The sequence below is a fragment of the Chiloscyllium plagiosum genome, unplaced genomic scaffold, assembly GCF_037043375.1.
Source record: "Chiloscyllium plagiosum isolate Xiang-an unplaced genomic scaffold, Cpla_swu_hap1 HiC_scaffold_14, whole genome shotgun sequence".
Classification (NCBI taxonomy): domain Eukaryota; kingdom Metazoa; phylum Chordata; class Chondrichthyes; order Orectolobiformes; family Hemiscylliidae; genus Chiloscyllium; species Chiloscyllium plagiosum.
In genome coordinates this window covers 11,260,419-11,288,230 of record NW_028270152.1, presented here as the reverse complement: position 1 = coordinate 11,288,230, position 27,812 = coordinate 11,260,419, and the positions used below count along the sequence as shown (strand labels likewise).

Genomic DNA, 27,812 nt, shown 5'->3' with positions numbered 1-27,812 from the left:
GAGTGGGACCTAGTCAAGCACTGACAGCTGAAGGCATGGCCCCCAGTGCTGGAGCTGATAAATCTGGAAACTGGCAAGACAGCGGAAATGGAAGAGTGCAGAGATCCAGGAGGGATAAGCAGCTGGAGTTGGGAATGATGAGTCTATAACGGGTTTCGGGAACAAGTGTGAGAATGCTAAACATGCAACGTTGCCAGACGGTGAGCCAGTGAGCTCTGAGATGATGGGGGAATGGGACCTGATGGAAATGAGGATATGGCCATCTGTGTTTCGAATGGGCTGAGGTTTAGGGAGAGGTGGAAATCTGGTGGGGAAAAAAAAAGGAAAAATCCTGTCTGTGGCAAGAAGGGGCAAGGGAAAGGGAGCAGCTTGCAATGTTAGGGTAAGGCAATTTAAATGAATTCTGTTTCTTTATGGTTTCCCCTCACCCCGCACACATGCCAAAGACTGATAGGGATGAGCTGGAAGCTAATGCTACATGTGCATATTGGCCAATTGTTAGATGGACTCAGAGAATTATAGGCCAGAGAAGATGAAAAGACTGACTTTGCACCGGTTTGCTATTCGGTGACCTCTCCAAGGACGAAAACCTCAGTACTGATCTAAACACTTCATTATTTTATATCTTTTTCTCATGTGCTTCCATTGGAGTGCCCCAGGCCAGACTTAACTTCCACCAAATACCGGGTGGGTGCTGCTGTGGCTGCTGGGTGTTAATTATTGTCGTGTTGTCCACGCTGTCCTTGTCCCTTGCTCCATCTAGGTCTCTCGTCACACTCACTACCTTATTCCCGTCAAATCCCTGTTCTAAAGATTTCACATGAGGAGGACTATGATGGTGCCAATGGTGAGTCTGTGTCACTTGTCTCTTCTGTCTCTTGTCTCTGAGGTGAAATTTGTTCAAGTGGGTATCGGTTTTGATGAGCGATTGCAATCCCTTGCATATTCTTTGCAACCAAGAATCAGGCCATTTGGCCTTTCTGGTCTGTGCTGGCCTATGAGGGCCAGTTAGCTCAGTTGACTGGGGTAGAGACAAAAAAAACTGCAGATGCTGGAATCCAAGGTAGACAAGCAGAAGGCTGGAACAACACTGCAAGCCAGGCAGCATCAGGAGGTGGAGAAGTCAACGTTTCGGATGTAACCCTCCTTCAGGACTGGGGGGTGGGTGTAAGGGAAGCTGCAGATAAAGGGGGTGGGGGTGTGGAGATGTGGGGTGGGGAGTGGGACAGGGTAATGAGGTGGGGCCAGGTGAACACAGGTAGAGGGTACAGCTTGGTTGGTCAATTGGAGGAATGAATTAGGTTGGTAGCTGGAAGGAAGTGTTGGTCGGAGGATTGGAATAGAGGAGGAGGAGCTGGGAAGGGAGTCCGGGGGATGGGGAGGGAGGTTACTTAAAATTGGAGAACTCAGTGTTGAATCCTCTGGGCTGTACGCAGCCCAGGCGGAAGATGAGGTGTTCCCTCAATTTGCAGTGCGATTCGCTGTGGCAATGGAGAAGGCCGAGGATGGTAATGTTGGAAAGGGAATGGGAAGGGGAATTAAAATGGGCGGTGCCTGGGATGTCAGGGTGGCCCTGTGCTTACCTATCCCCACCTCACCACCCTGCACCCTGCCTCCCCCCCATGAGAACCCTCCCCCACCTCCCCCTTTTATCTACAGCTCCCCTTCCACCCTCCCCCAGTCCTGAAGAAGGGGTACACCGAAACATTGACTTCTCCACCATCTAATGCTGCCTGGCTCGCTATGTTCTTCCAGCCTCCTGCTTGTCTACCAGTTGACTGGGCGGCTGGTTTGAGTTGCAGGGTGATGCCAACAGTTTGGGTGCTATTCTTAGTACCAGCTATATTCACCAGGAAAGCCTCCTCTGAACCTCACCCCTACCCTGAGGGTTTTGATACCCTGTCCAGAGAGTGATGAAGTATAACTCAGGTCCATGTCACCTGAAGGAGATGCTAATTTCCAACTCCCACCTACTGTATAGGGATGCTCAGAATCACACTCTGGCAGAAATGAGCCATTAACTGTAACTAGTGACTGCTTTTTCAGATGCATATTGTCTTTGCAGCTTGTCCCATTCTGGTTTTTGTAATTTTCCTGCTTTAAGTTTCATTTAAGCACAAAGTTACAGCTGTCCCGTACACCTGAACAATCTTCATTACACCTGTTGCTTTCCTTGTCTCTTCTTGGGTTTGAAAGTGAGGACTGCAGATGCTGGAGATCAGAGCTGAAAATGTGTTGCTGGAAAAGCGCAGCAGGTCAGGCAGCATCCAAGGAACAGGAGAATCGACATTTCGGGCATGAGCTCTTCTTCAGGAACGTCGATTCTCCTGCTCCTTGGATGCTGCCTGACCTGCGCTTTTCCAGAAACACATTTTCAGCTCTTCTTGGGTTTGTTTGACTTTGAATACAGCCTTTATCCTGGGACAGGACTTTGGCTTATAGCAGGCACAGCAGTGTCGACATTCAAGGTTAGGTTCCCAATATACCACCAAAATATACCATCTGACATGGAGGTAACCAAGTAAGGACAGCAGAGAATCTCAATTAGGCGTAGAATCGAGTACAATACTTGAGCACCTTTTCTTCAAACGCATTCATGTAACAGAGTCAAAAATCATACTACACCGGGTTATATTCCAACAGGTTCGTTTGAAATCACAAGCTTTTGAAGCAATGCTCCTTCATCAGGTGCAGTGAGAGAGAGTTTATAGGCAGAGAGATCAAACGATCATACAATTGGTGTAAGTGGACAAACCTAAAATGGCTGTTAAAAAGGAGATGCAAGTATTGATTGATTTAAGATGCACATACGTGGAATAGTGTAGGTGGGATGGGCTTCAGATTAGTATGACAGGGCGGTGCAACATCGAGGGCCGAAGGGCCTGTACTGCGCTGTAATGTTCTATGTTCTATATTCAGAATCTGTTTCACGTCACTGCCCCGAGATAATTAAAGGTTTTATCTGTGTCTGCCTAATTTCCCAAACTTCAATCAGGTATGATGTGGAGCAGCAGGTGTCGGACTGGGGTGGACAAAGTTAAAAATCACACAACACCAGGTTATAGTCCAACAGGTTAATTTGGAAGCACTAGCTTTCGGAGCCACCTGATGAAGGGGCAGCGCTCTGAAAGCTAGTGCTTCCAAATAAACCTGGTGGACTATAACCTGGTGTTGTGTGATTTTTAACTTCAATCAGGCAGAGATACAAAAGGTGCCATCTCAGGTCTGACACTGAATTGTAGGTGTGAGCCGTCATTCAGAATCTATCTCCAAGTTTTAATCAGGCTGGTCTTGTTCCAAAAGCAGGAATTAATAAAATGCCACACTGACTGTAATGACAAATTGAGAGTTTTTGAATGTTGCACTAATACAGGTTTAAGAACTCTACAGATATTGACCTGCATCCAAGTTGTAAAAAAAGGGAAAACTTACCCTTCCCTGCTTTCTTAGAACAATAATTCACTTTTGTTTTAGAAGCATGTAGTTGCATTTGTGCAGCACCTTTGACACAGTAAAACGTCCCAAGGCACTTCACAGACCTTGACGCCAGGAAGGAAATTCAAGGATTTGGGTTGGGTGACTCGAATGCTTAAAGAGATCGTTTTTAGCTGATTCTTAAAGAAAGGGAGTGGAATTAGAATCTCAATGGCTGAAAATATAATCGCCAATGGTGGAGAGCAGGAAGTGGACACAAGGGTGCTGAGTTCCAGATGATTGCAGAAAATTAATGCCAAAGGAAGTCTGAGTGGGACACACTGGAGGTGACAGCGATCTTGCCTGTCCCTCATGTCGCCTCTTTTTGGGAAGGTCTGCCCAGTTAAGTGCCAGTCAAGACCCTGGAGGCGAAAGACCTTCGGAAGAGAGCTGCAGCCACTTGAGAGCTCCAGCATGAACCAGGCCAGTATTGTAATGTCTGATGCTCATGCCAGTGATGTGTAGTAAGAGGTACCCACAGTCTCAGAGGACCATCGGGCTGCTCTCTCAATTGAGAGACAGAGGGAGAGACAACTCGTGGTTTAATCCAAGGGTCATAGAGTCTTAGAGCTGTACAACATGGAAACAGATCCTTCGGTCCAACTCGTCCATGCTGACAAGATATCATAGAGTCATTGTTATAGAGTCATAGCGATGTACAGCACAGAAACAGACCCTTCGGTCCAACTCGTCCGTGCCGACCAGATATCCCAACCCAATCTAATCCCACCTGCCAGCACCCAGCCCATATCCCTCCAAACCCTTCCTATTCATATACCCATCCAAATGCCTTTTAAATGTTTTAATTGTACCAGCCTCTACCACTTCCCCTGGTAGCTCATTCCATACTCATACCACCCTCTGCGTGAAAACGTTGTCCCTTAGGTCTCTTTTATGTCTTTCCTCTCTCACCCTAAACCAATGCCCTCTAGTTCTGGACTCCCCACCCCAGAGTAAAGACTTTGTCTATTTATCCTATCCATGCCCCTCTTGATTTTATAAACCTCTATAAGGTCAGCCCTCAGCCTCTGACGCTCCAGGGAAAACAGCCCCAGCTGATTTAGCCTCTCCCTATAGCTCAAATCCTCTAACCCTGGCAACATCCTTGTTAATCCTTTCTGAGCCCTTTCAAGTTTCATAACATCTTTCCAATAGAAAAGAGACCAGAATTGCACGCAATATTCCAACAGTGGCCTAACCAATGTCCTGTACAGCCGCAACATGACCTCCCAACTCTTGCACTCAACAATACTCTGACCAAAAAAGGAAAGCATACTAAACACCTTCTTCACTATCCTATCTACCTGTGACTCCACTTTCAAGGAGCTACGAACCTGCACTCCAAGGTCTCTTTGTTCAGCAACACTCTCGAGGACCTTACCATTAAGTATATAAGTTCTGCTAAGATTTGCTTTCCCAAAATGCAGCACCTCACATTTATCTGAATTAAACTCCATCTGCCATTTCTCAGCCCATTGGCCCATCTAATCAAGATCCCGTTGTAATCTGAGGTAACCTTCTTTGCTGTCCACTACACCTCCAATTTTGTTGTCATCAGCAAACTTACTAACTGTACCTCTTATGCGCACATCCAAATTATTTATATAAATGATGAAAAGTGATGGAACACATATCCTAAATAAATCTAGTCCCGTTTGGCAGCATTTGGCCCATATCCTTCTAAACCCTTCCTATTTATATACCCATCCAGATGCCTCTTAAATGTTGCAATTCTACCAGCCTCCACCACTTCCTCTGGCAGCTCATTCCATACACGTACCACCCTCTGTCTGAAAAAGCTGCTCCTTAGTTCCCTTTTAAATCTTTCCCCTGTCACCATAAACCTGTGGCCTCTAGCTTTAGACTCCCTTATCCTGGGAAAAAGACCTTGGCTCACCCTATCCATGCCCTTCGTGATTTTATAAACCTCTATAAGGTCACCCCTCAGCCTCCGACGCTCCAGGGAAAACAGCCCCAGGCTATTCAGCCTCTCCCTATAGCACAAGCCCTCCAACCCCGCCTCGTAAATGCTCATAACATTACACCTCCCATAGCTGCCATATCATACCAGGAATGTTTTCATGTTGCAGTTGTATAAGACCCTGATGCGGCCGCATCTGGAGTATTGTGTGCAGTTTTGGTCGCCATACTATAGGAAGGATGTGGAGGCACTGGAACGGGTGCAGAGGAGGTTTACCAGGATGTTGCCTGGTATAGTAGGAAGATCGTATGAGGAAAGGCTGAGGCACTTGGGGATGTTTTCATTGGAGAAAAGAAGGTTTAGGGGTGACTTGATAGTGGTGTACAAGATGATTAGGGGTTTAGATAGGGTTGACCATGAGAACCTTTTCCCACGTATGGAGTCAGCTATTACGAGGGGGCATAGCTTTAAATTAAGGTGTGGTAGGTATAGGACAGATGTTAGGGGTAGATTCTTTACTCAGCGAGTCGTGAGTTCATGGAATGCCCTGCCAGTAGCAGTGGTGGACTCTCCCTCTTTATGGAGGGCATTGGATAGGCATATGAAGGATAGTGGGCTAGTGTAGGTTAGGTGGGCTTGGATCAGCGCAACATCGAGGGCCAAAGGGCCTGTACTGCGCTGTATTTTTCTATGTTCTATGTTCAATGAATGGGGGTTGATTAGCTTGGGTGGCTGATATGTGTGATCCCGACATCATGGGTTCAGTTCCCAAGTCAGTTGAGATTATGAGATGCCAGTGTTGGACTGGGGTGTACAAAGTTAAAAATCACACAACACCCGGTTATAGTCCAATAGGTTTAATTGGAAACACACTAGCTTTCGGAGCGCTGTTCCTTAATCAGGTGATTGTGGAAGGAGTGATGCTCCGAAAGCTAGTGCTTCCAATTAAACCTGTTGGACTATAACCTGGTGTTATGTGATTTTTAATGAAGTTAGTTGAGGTTACCATGAAGGACTCTCCTTCTAAACCTTTCCCCTCGCCTGACCTTCAGATTAAACCACCACTAGTCACCCCTCTCCAATGAGAGAGCAGCCTGTGGTTCTGTAGGACCTTACCTTGCACGTAGTATAGTTAACATTAATTTTTTTCTTCTTTGTTGATGTATTTAACAAACCTGAAGGGAAGGAATTGAGAGTGGTGGTCAATGGGAATGACCCCGACTATGAACATTTCTATACAGTGGAAAGCTACAACGAACAAACAGAAGATTACGGACCAGATCAAATGCAAAACTCAGAAATAATGCGTAAGTGTTCCTCTCTGCCTTTCGACTTAACACATGGTTTTGTTTTCAGGGTTTAGAGACATTTTGCTCACAGCATCCCGCAAGATTGACTGATACTCCCCCAACTAGAGTCCAGAGAAGTGAGATTTCTTCAGAATCTATGAAATTCTTTGCCAGTTTGACCCAGTAGGTGCTGTTTCCACCAGCTGGGATGTCAAAACCAGAGGACACTGAGATGAGGAGAGCTCCCTTTGGTCTTCAAAGTTGTGCATCTTTAGAATTTCCAGTTGATGTTCAGTTGGTGAATATGGAAAAGACAGAGATTGTTGAGCACAGGAGGCTCAAGAGAAGGGGGGGCTCAGGCGGAGAGGTAGAAGTGATGTAGATCATACGTGTTCTCACTGAATGGTAGGGCAAGCTTTAAGGTCGAATGTCCTCCTCCTGCTCTTATTTTTACCTTCTCACTTTCCTGTGTACGATATTCATATATTGTGCGTGCTACTTTCAGCACTGAGTAAAACAGTCTCTGTCAGTAGATTTTTTTCTTTATTCACTCCTGGGATACAGGCTGGGCCAACTCTTATTGTGCGTCTCTGGAGAAGGTCGCATTAACCCACTTTCTTGAACAACTGCAGTCCATGCTGTCCAAGTAAGATGCTCATAGGGAGGGAATTCCAGGATTCTGACCCAGCAACACTGATGGAACAGCAATAAATTCCAAGTCAGGGTGATGTGTGTTGCGTCTGAGGTTCCTCAATTGGAATATTAACAGAGATCCAAGTGGATCCCATTTTTGGTTTCTGTGTAACATTCAGGGATTTCCTTTTCTTTTGGATCATGACTCAGGGAGAACAGATGCCAAATGTCGCGAACTGAGTAGGATTGGACCTTGCCTTGATTTCTGGTGCGAGTCTTCCCCAGATGCTATGACGTGATATGAGACTGAGCGCCGAAATCGAGGGATGCACAGAAAAGTGCCTGAACTCTGGAACATTCAGTGGAAGGCATTGCATTGTGCCTTGGTGTTTCCAGAGAGCAGTAGCGCAGTTGTGGAATTCTCCTCCCAATAAGCTGAGGATGCTGGGGGTCAACTGCAGACGAAGCCAGTTCAAAGATTCCCGATGCAGTGAGTGGTTAGGATTTGGAATTCGCTGCCTGAGGCACGCAGAAAGAATCCGTTGAATACCTCAAGCAGATGCTTTTGCAGGATTACAGGGATGGAAGAGAGAGATTTAAAACTGAAAATGCTGGAGAAACGCAGTAGGTCTGACAGCGGTTGTGGAGAGACCTTTCGAAACCGAAATGCCTCTTCTGCAGAACTATCACAGAAGAGTTAACATTAGACTTGAAGAATTACCTCTATTGCTCTCTCCTCAGATGTTGCCAGACCTGCTGCGTTTCTCCAGCACTTGCTGTTTTTATTTCAGATCTCCAGCATCCACAGCACTTTGCATTTATTGGACAGTGGGATTAACTCGGCTGCTTTTGCAAGGAACTGTTAAGGGTGTAAATGGTCCCTTTCCATACAATATTCATTCCATGATTCTATGCCCACAGTTCCCATTTTCTCAGACACCGTTAACAACATTACTGCAGTTCCCCTTTGACACTGCAACAAACCGACTTTGCCTTTGTTACAAGCTTACTGCCATTACTCCACCGTCTTTGCTTTGCACAATTTTCAAGGACCTCCCTAATTTTTTTTGCTCCCTTCCCATTCCTCACCCCTCCCCACCCTCTACCTCTGTATTTGTTGAAAAGCTCTTAAATCTCTAACATCGCTTGGTTCAGATGCATGATTATCGTTTTGGAATGTTAATCCTGTTTATCTCTCCACAGATACTGCCTGGCCTGCTGAGCACCTCCAGCATTCCCTTTTCCCATTTCAGATTTCCAGCATCTGCATTATTTTCCTATTGCATCTAAAATTGGTCGATGGATTTTAGCTTTTGTGATTTATTGCTTGAAAACAAACGCGTTTTAATGATGCTTCTACACATCAGGACATTTCACAAGAAATACCAATGTAGAGGGTAGACAACATTTTATACTGTATGAGAAGACAGTGCTGATCAGTTGGCAAGTGGATTTTGATGGGTAGAGGCATGGTTATGGAGAATGCACCAGTTGGTTGATGACTGACAGCCAACTGCCAAGCTTTGTTTACATTTTGCAGGTTGACTCTGATTGGTTAAGCTATTGCCTTGCAATATGAACTACAGAATGGCTGTCATCTGTTGCCAAAGTCTACTCGATAACCAATCAGCACCCGCTTCTCAAGTAGTATAAATATTCCTTCCCCTTCACTTGGATATTTCTTGAGAATTGCCCTGATAAATGCAAGATGAGAAACATTGGCAGATTTTGGCTTTTTATCAGCAATATTTCAGTTCTGTCCTAGTGGAAAGGCTTTTTTTTAAATAGTGCCACTAAAATACTAAAGGTACTGGTCATGCTAAAGTTTCATTTTGAAGTATGCAAGGAGAGTGTATGAAATTAACAAGTTTTACGGGTTATTCTTCACAATGAAGCTCCATTTTTGATTTTGTTCTTGCTGGATGGGCATCGCTGGTAAGGGCAGTTTTTATTGCCCATCCCTAATTGCCCTAGAGCAGGTGGTGTCAGGTGAGGTTATCCATGGTGGCAAGGATGGCTTAGCGGGGTTGAGTAAAGATCAACCACAATCTAAATCAAGGACAGAGCTAATTCAATCGACACGTGCTCTAAAACAAGCCTCCTGATGAAGGGCTTTTGCCCGAAACGTCAATTTTGCCTGTCCTCGGATGCTGCCTGAATTGTTGTGCTCTTCCAGCACCACTGATCCACCCCCGTCCATTTAGTCAGCCAGTGCACAAAGTAATTTCATGGAATACCTAATTTCACTGAGTACCAGGACACATGTGCCACTGGTGCATTGTGGGAAGAGGTTGTGGAAGGCTGGTGGTTAATCTCACTTTTGTTTTCCCATGTTTCACAAGGGCAACAGGTGTGCCCTCAAATCTGTGACCAACAGTGTTGCCAACTCCGGTCAAATCTCTTCTGGAGGTTTGGTCACATGGTCTGCTCACTCTCACCCACTATTGGTCGCCCAACATTCCTAACCTCACCTTGTCCCTTGCCAATTAGAAAACGATTGGATGATTCTTGACTGTCAGTCAAATGAGCTTTCCACCTTCTCTATCTGCAGTTATTTTGAAAACTAATAAGCAAATGCGTTAAGCCAAGGAAAATGAAGAAAACCCATCTTTTATTAAAGCCCAGCTCTGATTGTCGACACAGTTTTCACTTGGAGGAGCTTCCTGTAGATTAATTTTCAGTTCCCTGGAGATCTCCAACCAAAGCTGTGTCGAACCCTATATTGAACACACTTACGCAGTAAAGTATCTCCTCATGTCATTAATGAAGTTATGGCAACTGGTGAAAGGTGCAGTGATATGACCTTTCTGTTCTGGAAAGGATATGGAGGCATTGAAAAGGAGCTAGGACCATAGAAAAAGTGACACCAGATCAGAGAGAACATACTTAACAGCAAAGACAGAACAGACTGGAGATCTTTACCCTAGAGAAGACAGAGGGTTACCTAAAAGAAGTCTTTAAGGGAACAAAAAGGTAGACAAAGAGAGGATATATCCACTTGTCTTCAGACCAGAGATCATAAATATCACACAGACACCAATCGATTGATATATATCCGATATGCCAGTAGATTGAAATAGATCAGACGGACACCAATAAATCGATATATATTAGATAAATATCAGACAGATACCAATAGGTCGATAAATATCAGACAGACACCAATAGATCGATAAATATCATAGACACCAATAGATCGATAAATATCAGACAGACACCAATAGATCGATAAATATCATAGACACCAATAGATCGATAAATATCAGACAGACACCAATAGGTCGATAAATATCATAGACACCAATAGATCGATAAATATCAGACAGACACCAATAGGTCGATAAATATCATAGACACCAATAGATCGATAAATATCAGACAGACACCAATAGGTCGATAAATATCATAGACACCAATAGATCGATAAATATCAGACAGACACCAATAGGTCGATAAATATCATAGACACCAATAGATCGATAAATATCAGACAGACACCAATAGGTCGATAAATATCAGACAGATGCCAATAGATCGATAAATATCACAGACACAAATAGATCAATAAGTATCAGACAGACACCAATAGATCGATAAATATCACAGACACCAATAGATTGATAAATATCACAGACACCAATAGATCAATAAATATCAGACAGACACCAATAGATCGATAAATATCACAGACACCAATAGATCGATAAATATCACAGACACCAATAGATCGATAAATATCAGACAGACACCAATAGGTCGATAAATATCAGACAGACACCAATAGGTCGATAAATATCACAGACACCAATAAATCGATAAATATCAAACAGACACCAATAGATCAATAAACATCACAGACACCAATAAATCCAAGATGGAATTCATAAACCAAAAAAACCAAGGAATTCATGAAAAGTATCTTCACCCATGATTTGGAGATGCCAGTGTTGGACTGGGGTCTACAAAGTTAAAAAAGGTGATATCACACCTTCATCACCTGATGAAGGAGCGATGCTCCGAAAGCTAGTGTGCTTCCAATTAAACCTGTTGGACTATAACCTGGTGTTGTGTGATTTTTAACTATTTTCACCCAAACATTGCCAGGAATAGGGAACCTGTTGCCATGGGGAAGGTTGGGACAAATGCCTTTATAAGAAAGCTAGATAACCCTTTGAGGAAGAAAGCAGTAGAAGCATATGGTGATAACATTAGATGAATCAGGGTGGAAAGCTCTCCAGGAGAATAATGACCAGATGGCCTGAATGGCCTGTTTCCGTACTGTGGAATGGTTATACGTGCCACAGTACCACTGGCATTGGACCCTTCACCTAAAGTGATGAGCGCGCTCCTTCACTTCAGTACTAAAGGGACCACTCACATAGTTTGCCTTCCACCGACAGGCGATAAAGTAGACCCTACAACCGCACCACAACAGGAAAGGTATAGAAGAGAAGCCATCGAACAAGGTAGGAATCTCGTGATGCTGGTTTAGGAAGGGTTTTGGAGGGGGGTCGGGGTAAGATGGTGAGGGGGGTGCAGTGGGGTGTTGCTTCACAGACAAACCCACTCCTCCCCACAGCCCAGATTACTGATCTCCCACATCCAAGAGCCATGTTTGCCAAGAAGGGTGATGGGACAGCAATAGGACATAAAATCCTTTCCCCAAATCAGGGTCGCTCCTCAAAACTTGCCTCAGACCAGCTATCAGGGCACCAGTCAGGGATTGAAACTGGGACCTTCCCTGAAGACCAGACCTTTTATCCCCCTCAAGATATCCCTTTTAAGCTGCAGTGGTACTGTAATGACTTAGACCAGCACAGGGTGCCTGCTGTTTGACTTTGTGCTGTGCACTCTGGCTTCAGGAAATGTGCAAAATCTTGTTCAGCTTTTCCTTGCACCCAGCCATCACATAACATCTGCTTGGATGTCTCGCAGAAGCAGGAGAACTCTACCAAGTCTCTGCTCTGTGGGGCACCCCTGTTGCCTTTGCTTTTCTGCCTATGTGAGCTCCTTTCAATCTGCTAATAACGGAACTGGGAAGACAGGGTGATAGACAGTTCTGTCACCCTCGGAGAGGACCAGACCAGGAGATAGAAAAGAGAGAGGTGTTCTCTTCAACACTGTCCCTTACAAAAAGTGCTCCACTTTAACTCTGAGTCCTATATGGTATTACAAGACAAGCTGCGTTAAAGCCTAGCTAATCCTAGATATCTGAAGTAAAATTGCTCCTTTCATAAAGGACATAACACGCAGGGCAATATTGGCAGCAAAGGACTAAAAAAAACTTGCATTCCTGTAACACCTGGTAAGAATTCAAGATGTTCCAGAGTGCTTTATATTCACCAAATCAGGGATGACGTTCAGGAATTGCTATAGAGAAACACACAAATGATGCACAATGATGGTCCCTCCATCAGCAATGAGATTAATGACCACATTACCTTTCTGTTTTGAAACTGGTTAACTAATTATTTGCTGAACCGACTAAACGCAGTCAGTAACACGCCCATCTCTTGGTCAGAAAGCAGTGGGCTCATGCCGCTGTGCCAGATCATCATTTCGCAGCGTAACCCCCATTTCCGTGGGAATAAGGCTCTCTCGGATGTGTTACTCTTTGGATGAGACATTATTTCTGGCTACTCAAGACCCGCTGATGATCCATCGAAGTTGGGAAAATTGAAGATCCCTTGGAGGGAAAGCAGGGAAGCAGTCCTAGCATCCAAAGAGAAACGATTGGTAGCTTACTTCATTGGTTGGATGGAAAAGGTGGTTACTGTGTTCGCTGACATATTGACGATCCCTTTGCAACCAGGGAGGTTGCCTCAATAAATGTTCTTCCACTAATAGAACATAGAACATTACAGCGCAGTACAGGCCCTTCGGCCCTCGCTGTTGGGCCGACCTGTAAAACCAATCTGAAGCCTTACACTAATCAAAAACCAATCATACCAACACTATTCATTTTCATACATATGCCTATCCAATGACCATTTAAATGCCCTTCAGGTTGGCAAGTCTACTACTGTTGCAGGCAGTGCATTCCATACCCCTACTACTCTGAGTAAAGAAACTACCTCTGACATCTGTCCTATATCTATCACCCTTCAATTTAAAGCTATGTCCCCTCGTGCTAGCCATCGCCATCCGAGGAAAAAGGCTCCCCCTGTCAACCCTATCTAACCCTCTGATTATCTTATATGTCTCAACTAAGTCACCTCTCAACCTTTTTCTCTCTAACGAGAACAGCCTCAAGTCCCTCAGCCTTTCCTCATAAGACCTTCCCTCCATACCAGGCAATATCCAAGTAAATCTCCTCTGAGCCCTTTCCAAAGCTTCCACATCTTCCTTTAATGTGGTGACCAGAACTGTGCACAAGTACGGTTGCGCAAGGTTTTGTACAGCTGCAGCATGACCTCATAGTTCCGAAACTCAATTCCTCTACCAATAAAAGCTAACACACAGTATGCCTTCTTAACAACCCTATCAACCTGGATGGCAACTTTCAAGGATCTATGTACTTGGACACCGAGAACACTACACTACAAGAATCTTACCATTAGCCCAGTACGCTGTGTTCCTGTTGCCCCTTCCAAAGTGAATTACCTCACACTTTTCCGCATTAAACTCCATTTCCACCTCTCAGCCCAGCTCTGCAGTTTATCTTTGTCCTTCTGTAACCTACAACATTCTTTGTCACTATCCATAACTCCACCGATCTTAATCCGCAACAGTGTCATCCGCAAATTTACTAACCCATCCTTCTATGCCCTCATCCAGATCATTTATGAAAATGACGAACAGCAGTGGGCCCGAAACAGATCCTTGTGGTACACCACGAGTAACTGAACTCCAGGATGAACATTTCCCATCAACCATCACCCTCTGTCTTCTTTCAGCTAGCCAATTTCTGATCCAAACCGCTAAATCACCCCCAATCCCATGCCTCCGTATTTTGTGCAATAGCCGACCATGGAGGTTAGGGTTAGGATTAGTGGATAGATGTGTGGAAGGGAAAATTCTAATTGCAAGGTTAGAGGCAGAATATAAATTACAGCAGAAAAGGCTTGTACCCACACCAAGACCTGACTCTCAGCACACGGTGCAATATTTTGTCCGACCACCTGTGACAGTCTGTCAACCCAATCCAACCTGATGAGAAAAGCCAAGCTCCTGCTCAGCGACAGCGTCCATTTATCTGGCAGTTCCCATGACCAAGAGCAGGTATCGATGGCAAAGACAAGGTAGACCATGAATGGACACTGGAAATGCAATTGGGTGGAGAAATTGTTACTTTGAAGGGGGTTAGTGCAAGAGAAGGGAGACCAAGCAATGAGCATAGGGCAGGCCAGGAGACAGGGGGAAGGGGAGAGAAAGATGGGAGAGTGAGAGATGGGAAAAGGAACCTTGAGAGAGAAGGAGGGAGAATGTTGACAGAGGGTACAAGGAAAGAAGGGATTGAGAGTACGGGAAAAGAAAGAACTTGGGGGGGGGGGGGGTGCAGTGGATCAGAGGAAGAGAGAGAGAAATGAAAGACAGATTGGGGGAAAAAGTCAATGGATTGAGAAAGAGGAGAGAGAGGGGAAATAGAGAAGGGAGAGAAAGAAGGGTGAGGGAGAAGTGGGGAAAGAGAGACAATGGGGGGGGGGGGGGGGGGAAAAGACTAAGAAGTAGGAAAAGGGAAACAGGGTGAGAAAGAGAGTGAGAGGGTGTCCGGGAAAAGGGAAGCGTGAAAGAGGGAAGTGTAAGTCTTTGAAAGGGGCTGTTCTATTACGAGTGAAATACATCAATGTTCTTTTTATTCTAACTGCTTGACTGTCCTTTGGATTGAGCAGAGCCCTGCCTGTTGGGCCTGGATGAAGGAACATGTTCCAGGTACACACTGCGTTGGTATTACCACAGGAGGACAGACAGATGCCGACCCTTCATTTACAGTGGCTGCAGCGGCAACGCAAACCGATTCCAGACGCAGGAGGAGTGTGAACAGAGGTGCAAGAACAACAAAGGTAAGGCTTCAGATTCCTACAATGAAATCTCGGGGTCCTTCACTAAACCTTTCTTAACCTTGTCTTCATATCCCCTCATTCTCTTCCTAATCAATGAATGGTAACTTGCTCATTTCTCCTGGGTAAGTCACTTCTTTGAACCACAATGAAAACGTATGTGTGTGTATGTGTATATATCTGTATGTGTGTGGATGCATCTGTGTATATATAATGTGTGTCTGTATCTATGTGTGTCTTTGTAGATGTCTGAGTGTGTCTGTGGGTGTGCGTGTGGATGAGTGCATATATCTGTATCTGTGAGTGTGTGTGTGAGTGTGTATGTGTGTCTATCTGAGTATGTGCATATGTGTCTAACTGTTTGTGTCTGTCTTAGAGTGTGTCTGTGAGTGTGTGTGTATGTGTATCAATGTATGTCTACCTCTGTATATGTGAGTGTGTATATGTGTCTATCTGTAAGTGTGTATGTGTCTCTGAGTGTGTCTGTGTCTATCTGTAAATGTGAGTGTACGTGTATTTGTATGTCTATTTGTGTCTGTCTGTGAGTGTGAATGTGTGTGTGATGAAGAGGAAATTTCTTAACAGGCTGACCCTGCTAGTCTGTCATAACTTGGACAGATGGTAAAGAGTTGAGTGTGACAACTCAAGTAAAATTCACCCTTTTGTGTTTTCACTTTGTTTTGTTGTTGGCCAAATACCTTTAGCATCTCCCCTGAAACGCCCCTTCCCCACTCCCACCCCCCCACACACATGCTAACCTTTCATAATAAGGGAAATCTGGAACCAGCAAGCGCCCATAATTAGCACTGAGATGAATGACCAGGTAGTCCAATTGTTGATGTAGGTATGAGATAACTATTGGACAGGACACGCAGGAGGACTTATGCTCACCTTTGAAACAGCACAATGGAGTCTGTTACACCCACTAACGAGAGGAGAGGTGACTTCTTGTCTTCCAAAATAACGCAACACCAACAGTGCTGCACTGGGAGTGTCGGCCTCCAACCCACAGCCTTTTAAGTCAAATATGAGAATGCTACACACTGACACACAATTGCTACATCATTAAAGACTGGCCCTAGATTTGCCTGTTCCAGTGGTTTGGGTGGGTAACAAACAACAGGGGTATTTGCAATGATCAGGCCAACTGAATAGTCAAGGTCTTTTCCCCAAGGGATGGGAGGCCAAAACTAGAGGGCATAGATTTTAAGGTGAGAAGGGAAAGACCTTTAAAGGGCCAGTTTGGGCAACTTTTTCATGCAGAGGATGGTGCATATTTAGAACGAGCTGCCAGAGGAAGTGGTGTAGGCTGGTTCAATTACACAATTTAAAAGGCAGCTAGATGAGGATATGAACAGGAAAGGTTTTAGAAGGATATGGGCCAAGTGCTGGGCAAGTGGGACTAGATTAATTTTGTTAAAATTCACACAACACCAGGTTATAGTCCAACAGGTTGATTTGGAAGCATTAGCTCCTTCAACAGCTCCAAAAGCTAGTGCTTCCAAATAAACCTGTTGGACTATAACCTTGTGTGTTGTGTGATTTTTAACTTTGTACACCCCAGTCCAGCACTGGCGTCTCCAAATCATGACCAGATGAATTTAGGATATCTGGTCGGCTTTGACGAGTTGGACCGAAGGATCTGTTTCCACACTGTATGACTCGATGACTCCAAAATCAGATTCATTGTTCATTCACCTAATTATAATCTGTGGGATCTTCCTGTGACACCTTTACATATCAAACACTTTGAGATGTGTCTGAGGGACGTGTTAGGTGCAATACACATTCAAATATGTCTCTTTGTTTCTGTCCCTCCTGTTACTATTTACAGGTGGTTCTGTACAAAGTGCCAATGCAGACGAGGCAACTTGTTAAACAAAGAGAGCAGCACTGGCAAAACGTGAGGGGCTTGACGTGTCGTCAGTTGACATCCCTTGATTACATTAAGGCTGAAGCAGCCGGTATTAATTTTTGATGTTAATTGCCTTTGACATCGATGATAGGTAGCATGGACCAGCATATTTCTTTAACAGAGGCCAGCTATGTTGGCAATCAGTCGTCTTGTCTGCCTGTGTTGGACTGACTGACAGTAATGCAATGGCTTTGAGGGAGATTGTGCAAGGCTACATCTCCCTCCCAATGCTGTCTTCATTCCTGACCTCCAGCTAGTTATTCATTAGAACTGCCAGATCAGTCACGTCAGTGTCCCTGCTGCAACTAGTAAGACGCTCAAATATTCTGAACCCCATAGAAAGACAATTTTGTTTCAGCTTTTCTCTAGAGAGGTAAAAGCATTATAATCAGTTCATAAAACTTGCTCATAATTTTCGAAGGATTTAATTTGTCTTTCCACCTCAAGTCGCAGCCTCCTCACATTGCACTGTTAACACTCACTCCTCCTGTAGAATGGTTCTGCTTTGAGACTCAACACATTTTGTAAAGATGGAGAGACCCCATCATGTTTTAAAAAAAACAGACCAGCATGGAGGTCCGAAATACTTACTACCCTGACTGTTTGTTAACAGGTCAAAGAAATTAATTCTGCTTTGTAGATGATATTTTCTTAAGAGGACCAGTGTGTTTGAATGGTGGTTGGTTGGGAAAGGGGGAGGTGCAATGAGACGTGGGTGTCCTTATACATCAGTTGCTGAAGATAAGCAGGCAGTGAAGAAGGTAAATGTTATAAAAACCCAAAGAACTGCGGATGCTGTAAATCAGAATCAAAAACAGAAATTGCTGGAAAAGCTCAACAGGTCTGGCAGCATCTGTGGAGAGAAATCAGAGTTAATGCTTCGAATTGAGTGACCCTTCCTCAGAACTGGTAAGTGGTACGTTGGTCTTCATAGTGAGAGGATTTGAGTAAGGGAGCAGGGGTATCTTGCTGCAATTGTACAGGATATTGGTGAGACCACACCTGGAGTATTGCGTACAGTTTCTGTATCTGAGGAAAGATGTTCTGGCGATGGAGGGAGCACACCTAAGGATTCCCAGACTGATTCCTGGGGTGGCAGGACTGACATGTGGAGAGAGATTGGATCAGTTCGGATTATAGTCACTGGAGTTTGGAAGTATAAGGGGTGAGTCTCATTGAAACCTGTAAAATTCTAACAGGATTAGACCTGGCAAACACAGGAAGGATTTTCCTGATGATCAGGGAGTTCAGAACTAGGTGTCCCAGTCTCAGGATATGGGATACGACATTTAGAACTGAGATGAGAAATGTTTTCCCCCAGAGAGCAGTGAGTTGGAATTCTCAGCCTCAGAAAGCAATTGAGGCCAAAACAATAGAATGTTTTCAAGAAGAAGTTAGATATAGTTCTTAGGGCTAAAGGGATCAAAGGGTATGGGAGAAAGTGGGAATAGGTTACTGAGTTGGATGATCAGCCACAATCAACTAGAGTGGCGGAACAGGATCGATGGGCCGAATGACCTACTCCTGTTCCTATGTTCTGCGTTTCACTGTTCAGTATTGGGGTTGACCCAGCAGCTAGGACAATCAGACAGTCCACTCCAATGGCTTTATCTGGTGTCAGGCAGTTGTCCAGAGTAACCCTTTGGTGTTTGACGCTCCTCCATGTAATTCTGCAATTTTCACTAGATTGGATTGTTACGGGAATCAAAAGTCTTCTGTCTTTTGATTCTTTAAATCAGCTCAGTAATATTCAGAAGGAAACTGAATATGGATTCAGTAAAAGAAAGGTTTTAACACTTGGGAAGTTGGTGGCTGGGAGAGGGAGGTTGGAGAACAGGTGCGAGGGACCAATTGGATGAATCTTTCAAAGAGTCAGTACCTACACGATGGGTGAAATGATCGACATTCTGTACTCTATGATCCTACATGTGTGCCTAGCTTGTGAAGGTCATCGAGTCGTACAGCTTAGAAACAGGCCCTTCCTCCCACCATGTCTGTGCTGACCAACAAACACCAAACTACACTAATCCCATTTACCTGCACTTGGTCCATGTCCTGGCATTTTAAATGCTTGCAAGAGTATCTGCCTCTCCCACTCCCTCAGGCACACCTTCCATATTTCTACCACCCTCTGGGGTTAACATGTTGCGTCCGATCCCATCTAAACCACTTATTCCTCCTCACCTTAAACTTGTACCCACTGGTCTAAGACATATATCTCATGGAGAAAAGATCTTCATGATCTACCCTGTCTGTATATCTTGTAATTTTGTCTACCTCAGTCAGATCCCCCCCTCAGCCTCCACCACTCCAGGGTAAACAAACCTAGCCCATCCAGTCTCTCCTCATAACTGAGTCTCTCCATCATCAGCAATGTCCTGGTGAATCTCCTCTCTCCTTTGTCCTCAAACTCTTTATCCCAATGGGTCACCATAACTGACAGCTACCATGTCCTTCCCCAATTCTCTCTCAACCTATAACCAAGGACTGATAGACTCGCCAAAGAGGGCCAAATTTTAATGTAGGACTGGGGGCAATCCTTGACATAAAAGTCAGGAAAAGCCAACCTACACTTGTCCACTTGCCCCTCCCCACACTCCAGCTATTCAACAGCTGACAGGCCCTTAATTGGTTGCAGACAGGACTTCTGACCCATCAAAGGGAAGGCTCCACCTATTGACAGCTGCAAGCCAATCAAATGTCGTAGCAGCACCGTCAGGAGCAATGGTCACCTCTGGGACTACTGCGAGTGCCCTGAAGAAAGGGAGCCATGGAGTCCAGATGGACTAAAGTCCAGGCCCCGCTTGAGGAGGATGGGAGCTTGGTAAGACCTATCTGGGCTCAGTGGCAAGACATTAGGTGGGAGATGATGTTGCTGGCCTGTCAATCCAGAGACCCAGGTAATGTTCTGGGGACCTGGGTTCAAATCCCTCCACGGCAGATGGTGGAACTTGAATTCAGTAAAGAATCTGGTTTAAATTAGGATGTTCATTGTTGATTGTTTGGGGAAAAGCCCATTTGGTTCACTAATGTCCTTTAAGGAAGGAAACTGCCATCCTTACTGGTCAGGCCTGCGTGCAATTTCAGACCCACAGCAATGTGGTTGACTCTTAACTGCCCTCTGGGAAATTAGGAATGGGCAATAAATGCTGCCTGGCCAGTGACGCCCTCATCCCATGAATGAATTTTGGAGGAAGGCAGTAAAGGGAGCATCTTGAGGCAGCCTCCAATGGGCACTCAGATAGGAGGCACATCGCGAACAGCCCCTCCACTGTGGGTGCTGCCATTGTGTCCAATTTTACACGTAGCTCCCCCTCCCCTTCCCCTACATCAACTCCCAGCCATGGACTGAGAAACATCAGCTCCATCCCAAGCCAGTTGGCCATGTCCAAAACAAGTCACTAGTCTGTTTCTCAGTAATGTGTTTATTCATAGAGTGCAGCATTGCATTTGACTGCCTCCTGCCTCCTCTACCCCAGGTCCTAACAGTCTCCCTTCAAGTGCTCTAGATACTTAATTAAGCAATACCCATCACAAAATCTGAACAATAAAATTGACATGCCATTAACAAAGACATGTACTTGTTCAATTCGACCCAGTCAACTGTCAGCCTCCCCTATAGGCTGGGGTATTTGAGCCCTCATCTACCCCCTCCCCCCACCACAAGTAGTTTAATCAACCTGTTTTAGACCTGGGGCCTACTAACACTGGTCCCAGGTAGTGCATTGACACTTGTAGTCAGTAGGCCTGCCTATTTTGTCAAACTACACAGGCCTTTATGTTGTTAAGAAACTTCTGGGTTTAAATAAAGAGCAAATAGCTCAACTGAAATATTTTCTTTTCGTTTTAACAGAACCAAGCAAGCAAGGCAGAAGCTGAATAAAACAGCAAGAAGAGTCGGAAAGGTGTAAATTTTTAATCACAAGCACTGGGCAAACAGCAAACAAGGCAAAGTGGGCCAGCATATCTGAGTGTATCCTGTTTGTAATTAGTGAACTTGGTGTGATAATATGCAATTGTTTCAAACAAATGGTGCTTTTTTTTTATGTTCTCAGAGTTTCTGAATGAAGGTGAAATCTTGATAGATAATTTTTGAACAAACAACTCAGAAAACTGTTTGGATGGGAATGCGTCACTTTCCAAATTCTGCTGTGCATCATCAGCAGGACCATTATCACCATGGTGATAGATTAAAGTCAGATTCACTGTTGAAGTCCTCATCCATAACTTTGTTGTCGAAGAGACAAGGCTTTGAAATGTTGGCGATTTTTCCAAAATGTGGTGATTGTGAGCCCATCTCCAGCCTGGTAATGAGCTGGGCTCAACAATGACCTTTCACCTTTGTTCCCCCCCCCCCCCCCCCCCCCCGACTCCCATCCCATATGTTGCCCCTGGGATTCTGGGACCAAATTAACCCCCTTTCCCCCACTCCTCCACTGGAAAGGTGCTGAGCACATAAACTCCACCTTAGGTAGAGAGAAGCCAAGGCAGGAGTTAGGAACATGGGAGTGTCCTTCCCCCTGGATTAAAGCACTTTGGGCCAAAGTTTTTGGCTGCGTGTAGATGTGCTGTGCCCACACATGAACATACAAATTAGGAGCAAGAGTGAGCCATTCAGTGTATTTAACTTACTGTGCCATTTCATGCTGTCATGGATAATTGTGATTGTGACTAATTCCATATTCCAACCTATCCCCGATAAGCCTTAACTCCCATGTTAGCCAAGAATCCATCTACCTCCAGCTTAAATATCTTCAATCTTTCTGCTTCCACTGCTCTCTGACAAAGGTAGTTCCAAAGAGACACAGTCCTCCAATAGAGAAAAACAAATATCCTTAGCTCGACCTTATTCTTGAACTGTGTCCCCTCCTTCTAGTCTCTCCAACCAATGGAAACACTTAGTCAGCATCTACTCTGTCAAGTCCCCTCAGCTTCTCAAATGTTTCAGTGCAATCACCTCTCATTGGTCTCCACTTCAGTGGATGTACCCTTACCTGTCCAACTCTTCCTTCATAAGTTTACCATCCTCCAACACATTCAGTCAATACTACATCTCAGAGACAACTGCAGATGCTGGAATCCAAGTTAGGCAAACAGGGGGTGGGAAGCCTGATCTCCCGGTCACCGCCCATTTCAATTCCCCTTCCCACTTCCTCTCCGACATGTCCATCCTCTGCATCCTCCTTGGCCACAATGAATCAGACAGCAAATTCGAGGAACAGTGCCTCATCTGCCTGGGCAACCTACAGCCTGGAGGACTCGATGTTGAGTTCTCAAATTTCAAGTAACCTCCCTTCCCTTAGCCCGGCTCCCTTTCCAGCCCCTCCCCCTCCCATTCCACCCACCGACCCTTCCTTGTAGCTACCTATCGGAATCATCCCTCCCATTGACCAGCCAGGTCATACTCATTACCTGTGTTTACCTATCGCTACCTCACCAGTCTGCTACTCCCCACCCTACACAGCCCCCTCTTTATCTGTAGCTCTTGCCACCCCCACATCTAGTCCTGAAGAAGATTTCTCCGCAAAACGTTGACTTCTCCACCTCCTGATGCTGCCTGGCTTGCTCCCTTCCAGCCTAATAATGCATCTGAAGTTTGATAAAACTTTTTTATTTGTTCATGAGATGTTGATGCCGCTAGCTGGGTAATTGTTTATTGCCCGTTGCTAGTTGCCCCTTGAGAAGGAAGTGGTGAGCTGCCTTCTTGAACCACTGCAACCCAATAGTTGTAGGTACATCCACAATACTGCAAGGGAGTGAGTGCCAGCAAGTTGACCCAGTGACACTCAGGGAATGGTGATATGTTTTGACATCGTCCCGAGAGGAGACCCATCCCTGAATGAGCACCTTAATGATTACTGAGCCAGCGGAGGTAGGGGGAGTTCCACATGGCGGGGGAGAATGTCAATCCTGTGCTCCTGTTCAGGAGGAGGGATGGGATTGTTGGAACATTCATTCCTGCAGACATTGCCCCCTTGTGAGTGCAGGGTGTATGCTGCACTCAATCCCTCTCTGTCTGCAATCCACCGAATCCCCAACCCCGCTGAATCTCCAGACAGAATTATGAAGTTCAGTCAGAGGTCAAAGGATGCTTGTGGTGTGGTGGTAGTGTCCCCATTTCTGGGCCACGAGGCCCAGGTTCAAGTCCCATCTGCACAAGAACTGTGCAATAGATTCTCTGAATTGGCTGATTAACAAGGACCCCCAAGTCAATGAGTGTCATTAGAGTCCATCGTGAATGTCCGAGGTGTGGGATACTGTGAAGCATAAGATGGTGTGGACCTGCTGGGGCCTGCATGCAGAGGGACACCTGACTGGAGGGAAGATACTCTCGGCTTGAACAGCCTGATGATACACTTTGCCCAGAAGCAGCATTCGGATATTCGGGTGGTTTCTGGGGAACTGTACCTTCTGCAAAAGTCGAAGCCTTCAATCAGAACGGGAGAACAGAAATACAATCTAGACGTGTACTCCTTTGTATCCAGTGACAACAGTAGCACATTTAAGTAGCACTTGCAGCCTGTCAAAACATTCACAGGAGGCGTTACCAAACAAAATTCCACACCAAGCCCCCTGTGGAGATGTTAGGACATGTGGGGTGAAAGCGGTAGATTTTCAAGAGTCTTTTCAATGAGGAGAGAGAAGGCCAAGAGATTTAGAAAGGGTATTCCAGCGTTCCCGACCACACTTAGCCACATATTGCATCGGAGGAGATGTTGCAACCACTGCCTATAGTAATGTTTCCATGCATGACAATTTTCCAGCATTGTCAGACAGGGGACTTGCCCTTAGGTCTGAGTGCAAATGAGAGAAGACTTAACATTGGAATGAACATCTCCAATTGACCAGCATGGCTAGGAGAAACTGAATGGTCACTTCCTGCCCTGCGATTCCTGCGCATTCAGTCAAATCTATCGACTCTCCTGCCTTGGAATGGATGTTGTCCGGTCGGGAGATCAGCACTTGGAGTTAAGATGGGCCATCACATTCCCACTACAGCAGTAGCTAACTTCAGTCAATGAAAGGATTTCACCTCAATAGGTGCGCAAGCACTGAGAGAGGGACCCAACATTACAGATACTGTTTTTGGGGGGGGTTGGAAATAAGGCTGTATATGTTTGTAGTTCTTTGTTCAAAATTATAATAAGAGAAGCCACTCTGCAGAAACTTGGTGCTATAATCATGTTCTAGTTGGACGCAGAGGCCTCTTACAAACCAGTAACCTGTGTGCAAATTATTTATTGTGCACGATGAAAACACTTTCAGGAATATGAAGGAAGATATCACTACGGGGTAATACTGCCCCCTTTTCCAAACCAGTACACACCTCCTCTCACCCAACACTGACATTACTAAGGGAAGACTGAATTGCAGAAAATAAATCCCACTCCCCTCCCAAAGCATGAAAAAAACCTCTTGGATAATTCTATCAAACAGAAAGCTCACCAAATGCCATCAGAATGTACAAGCCTTGGAATGGTGCCAGCTTTATCCCTTTAAGCAAAATTGATTTTCCTGATGAAGAATGTGGTTGTGGTCTTAGTTTTCAAACTGTTTGATGTAGAAAATTTTGGTTGCAATTTGTCTACAAGAAAACAGCCTCGCTGGCAACACCAGCTTTCTTTATCATTTTTTCTTCTTGTTTATTTGTATAACTCCCACACCGCGACCTAACTGCGGTAGTGCTTATTTCTCCCCGAGCACCCATATTGTGTGTGTGCAGGTGACAGACACAGTGAAAAATTAGTGCATAAATCTTTATTGATATTACTCCACCAGGAAGAAAGAAAACACCCGAGTAGCCAGTGACAAGCAGAGCCCTTCACATCAAAGGGGAACGCTGCGTGATCAAAAAGTGAAAGGAGAGGGCAGAGACGAAATCAAAATAGAGGCAGAGGGGGACAAAAAGCACTTCACACCCCGCTGTGCCCACCTCTCCCTGAAACCTTCTAGGGTGTTGCCAGCTCTCTGTATATTCATTCACAGGATGGGGGCATTGCTGGCTAGGCTAGCATTTATTTGCCCATCCCTAATTGCCCAAACTCAGCCATGTCATTGTGGGTCTGGAGTCACATGTTGGCCAGACCTAGTAAGGATGGCAGTTTCCTACCCTAAAGGACATTAGTGAACCAGACGAGTTTTTCCAACAATGGATTCACAGTCATCATTTGACTATTAATTCCAGCTTTTTAAAAATTGATTTCAAACTCCAGGAGCAGGATTCGAAGCCGGGTCCCCAGAACATTAAAACTAAAAGAACTGCAGATGCTGGAAATCAGAAACAAAAACAGAAATCGCTGGAGAAACTCAGCAGGTCTGGCAGCATCTATGGAGAGAAATCAGAGTTCTCAGGAAGAGTCACCGGACCTGAAACGTTAAGTTTGATTTCTCTTCACAGAAGCTGCCAGACCTGCTGAGCTTCTCCAGCAATTTCTGGATTACCTGAGTCACTGGATTAGCGATCCAGCGATAATACCACAAGGCCATCACCTTCCCACAATGCTCCTCACTCATTACCCCTGAACCCCTTGCTCGGGCCATTTCAGAGAGGAGTTGTGGATCTATTGTGAGTCCACAATCACATCAGATAAGGACAGCAGCTTTCCTTCCCTAACAGACATGGAACCAGATGGGTATCCACAACAATTATTGATACTTCCATGGTGATTACCACTTTCAGCTCCAGTCTCATGGAATGAGTTTCAATTCCACCATTTTCCATGGTATTCCTGCTTTATAGGATGTCTCGATCAAATCTTGAAAGACCATAATCCTTAGTTTGAACAAGTCTTCTTCAGGACAGCAATCAGTTTGGGATTTGGAATTAACTGGATAGAGCATTGGTGTTTTTCCAAAAGTGAATTGTCTTCCTTTAATATTGTCCATCTCTGGGTTCTCCAGAAATGCTCCCTGGCTTCTGTTTGCTTATTGAGTGTGTGCATCTCCGTGCGTGTGTGTATATATTATATAAATATATATTATAAATGTCACCCACAGTTCAAACTTGATCAATTAAAGACTGCATACCTCTTATAAATAAGTGTCCAGTGTTGCCTTGTTATTTCAATAGGTTCTGCATTTCCTGAAAACAGGGCAACTTTCTATCCTTCTGTTTTGAAGAAATCAAGTAATTAATTAGAACATAGAACATAGAAAAATACAGCGCAGTACAGACCCTTTGGCCCTCGATGTTGCGCCGATCCAAGCCCACCTAACCTACACTAGCCCACTATCTTCTATATGCCTATCCAATGCTCGTTTAAATGCCCATAAAGAGGGAGAGTCCACCACTGCTACTGGCAGGGCATTCCATGAACTCACGACTCGCTGAGTAAAGAATCTACCCCTAACATCTGTCCTATACCTACCACACCTTAATTTAAAGCTATGCCCCCTCGTAATAGCTGACTCCATACGTGGAAAAAGGTTCTCATGGTCAACCCTATCTAAACCCCTAATCATCTTGTACACCTCTATCAAGTCACCCCTAAACCTTCTTTTCTCCAATGAAAACAGCCCCAAGTGCCTCAGCCTTTCCTCATACGATCTTCCTACCATACCAGGCAACATCCTGGTCAATCTCCTCTGCACCCGTTCCAGTGCCTCCACAACCTTCCTATAGTATGGCGACCAAAACTGCACACAATACTCCAGATGCGGCCGCACCAGAGTCTTATACAACTGCAACATGACCTCAGGACTCCGGAACTCAATTCCTCTACCAATAAAAGCCAGTACGCCATATGCCTTCTTCACAGCACTATTTACCTGGGTGGCAACTTTCAGAGATCTGTGTACATGGACACCAAGATCCCTCTGCTCATCCACACTACCAAGTATCCGACCATTAGCCCAGTACCCTATCTTCTTGTTACTCTTACCAAAGTGAATCACCTCACACTTACCTACATTGAACTCCATTTGCCACCTTTCTGCCCAGCTCTGCAGCTTATCTATATCCCACTGTAACCTGACACATCCTTCGTCACTGTCAACAACTCCACCGACTTTCGTATCATCCGCAAACTTGCTCACCCAACCTTCTAGCCCCTCCTCCAGGTCATTTATAAAAATGACAAACAATTGTCCCAAAACAGATCCTTGCGGAACACCGCTAGTAACTGCACTCCAAGATGAACCTTTACCATCAACTACTACCCTCTGTCTTCTTCCAGCCAGCCAATTCCTAATCCAAACCTCCAACTCACCCTCAATGCCATACCTCCGTATTCTTTGCAGTAGCCTTATCAAACGCCTTACTAAAATCCATATACACCACATCTACTGCATTACCCTCGTCCCCCGCCTTAGTCACCTTCTCAAAGAATTCAATAAGGTTTGTGAGGCACGACCGGCCCTTCACAAAACCATGCTGACTATCCTTGATCACATTATTCCTATCCAGATGTTCATAAATCCTATCCCTTACAATTCTCTCTAAGACTTTGCCCACAACAGAAGTGAGACTCACCGGCCTATAGTTACTAGGATTATCCCTACTCCCCTTCTTGAACAAGGGAATCACATTTGCTATCTTCCAGTCTTCTGGCACTATTCCTGTAGACAACGAGGACATAAAA

At 45.0% G+C, this 27,812-nt stretch overlaps 1 protein-coding gene across 1 annotated transcript; it reads left to right on the top strand.

Annotated features, from left to right (window-relative positions):
- On the top strand, positions 1–26,272 carry LOC148147710 (kappaPI-actitoxin-Avd3b). Its single transcript, XM_087994078.1, has 5 exons — positions 1–847; positions 6,577–6,702; positions 11,718–11,783; positions 15,150–15,320; positions 21,086–26,272. Exons 2-5 carry the CDS (start codon positions 6,681–6,683, stop codon positions 21,109–21,111), a joined length of 285 nt encoding a protein of 94 aa, XP_087850204.1. The 5' UTR covers positions 1–847; positions 6,577–6,680; the 3' UTR covers positions 21,112–26,272.
- The last annotated feature ends 1,540 nt before the right edge of the window (positions 26,273–27,812 follow it).

Coding starts and splice junctions, on each gene's coding strand:
- LOC148147710 (XM_087994078.1), top strand. CDS start 6,681: ATGCAAAACTCAGAAATAATGC. Junction 6,703..11,717: donor GCAAAACTCAGAAATAATGC/GTAAGTGTTCCT, acceptor TTCCACCGACAG/GCGATAAAGTAGACCCTACA. Junction 15,321..21,085: donor GAGGTGCAAGAACAACAAAG/GTAAGGCTTCAG, acceptor TCGTTTTAACAG/AACCAAGCAAGCAAGGCAGA.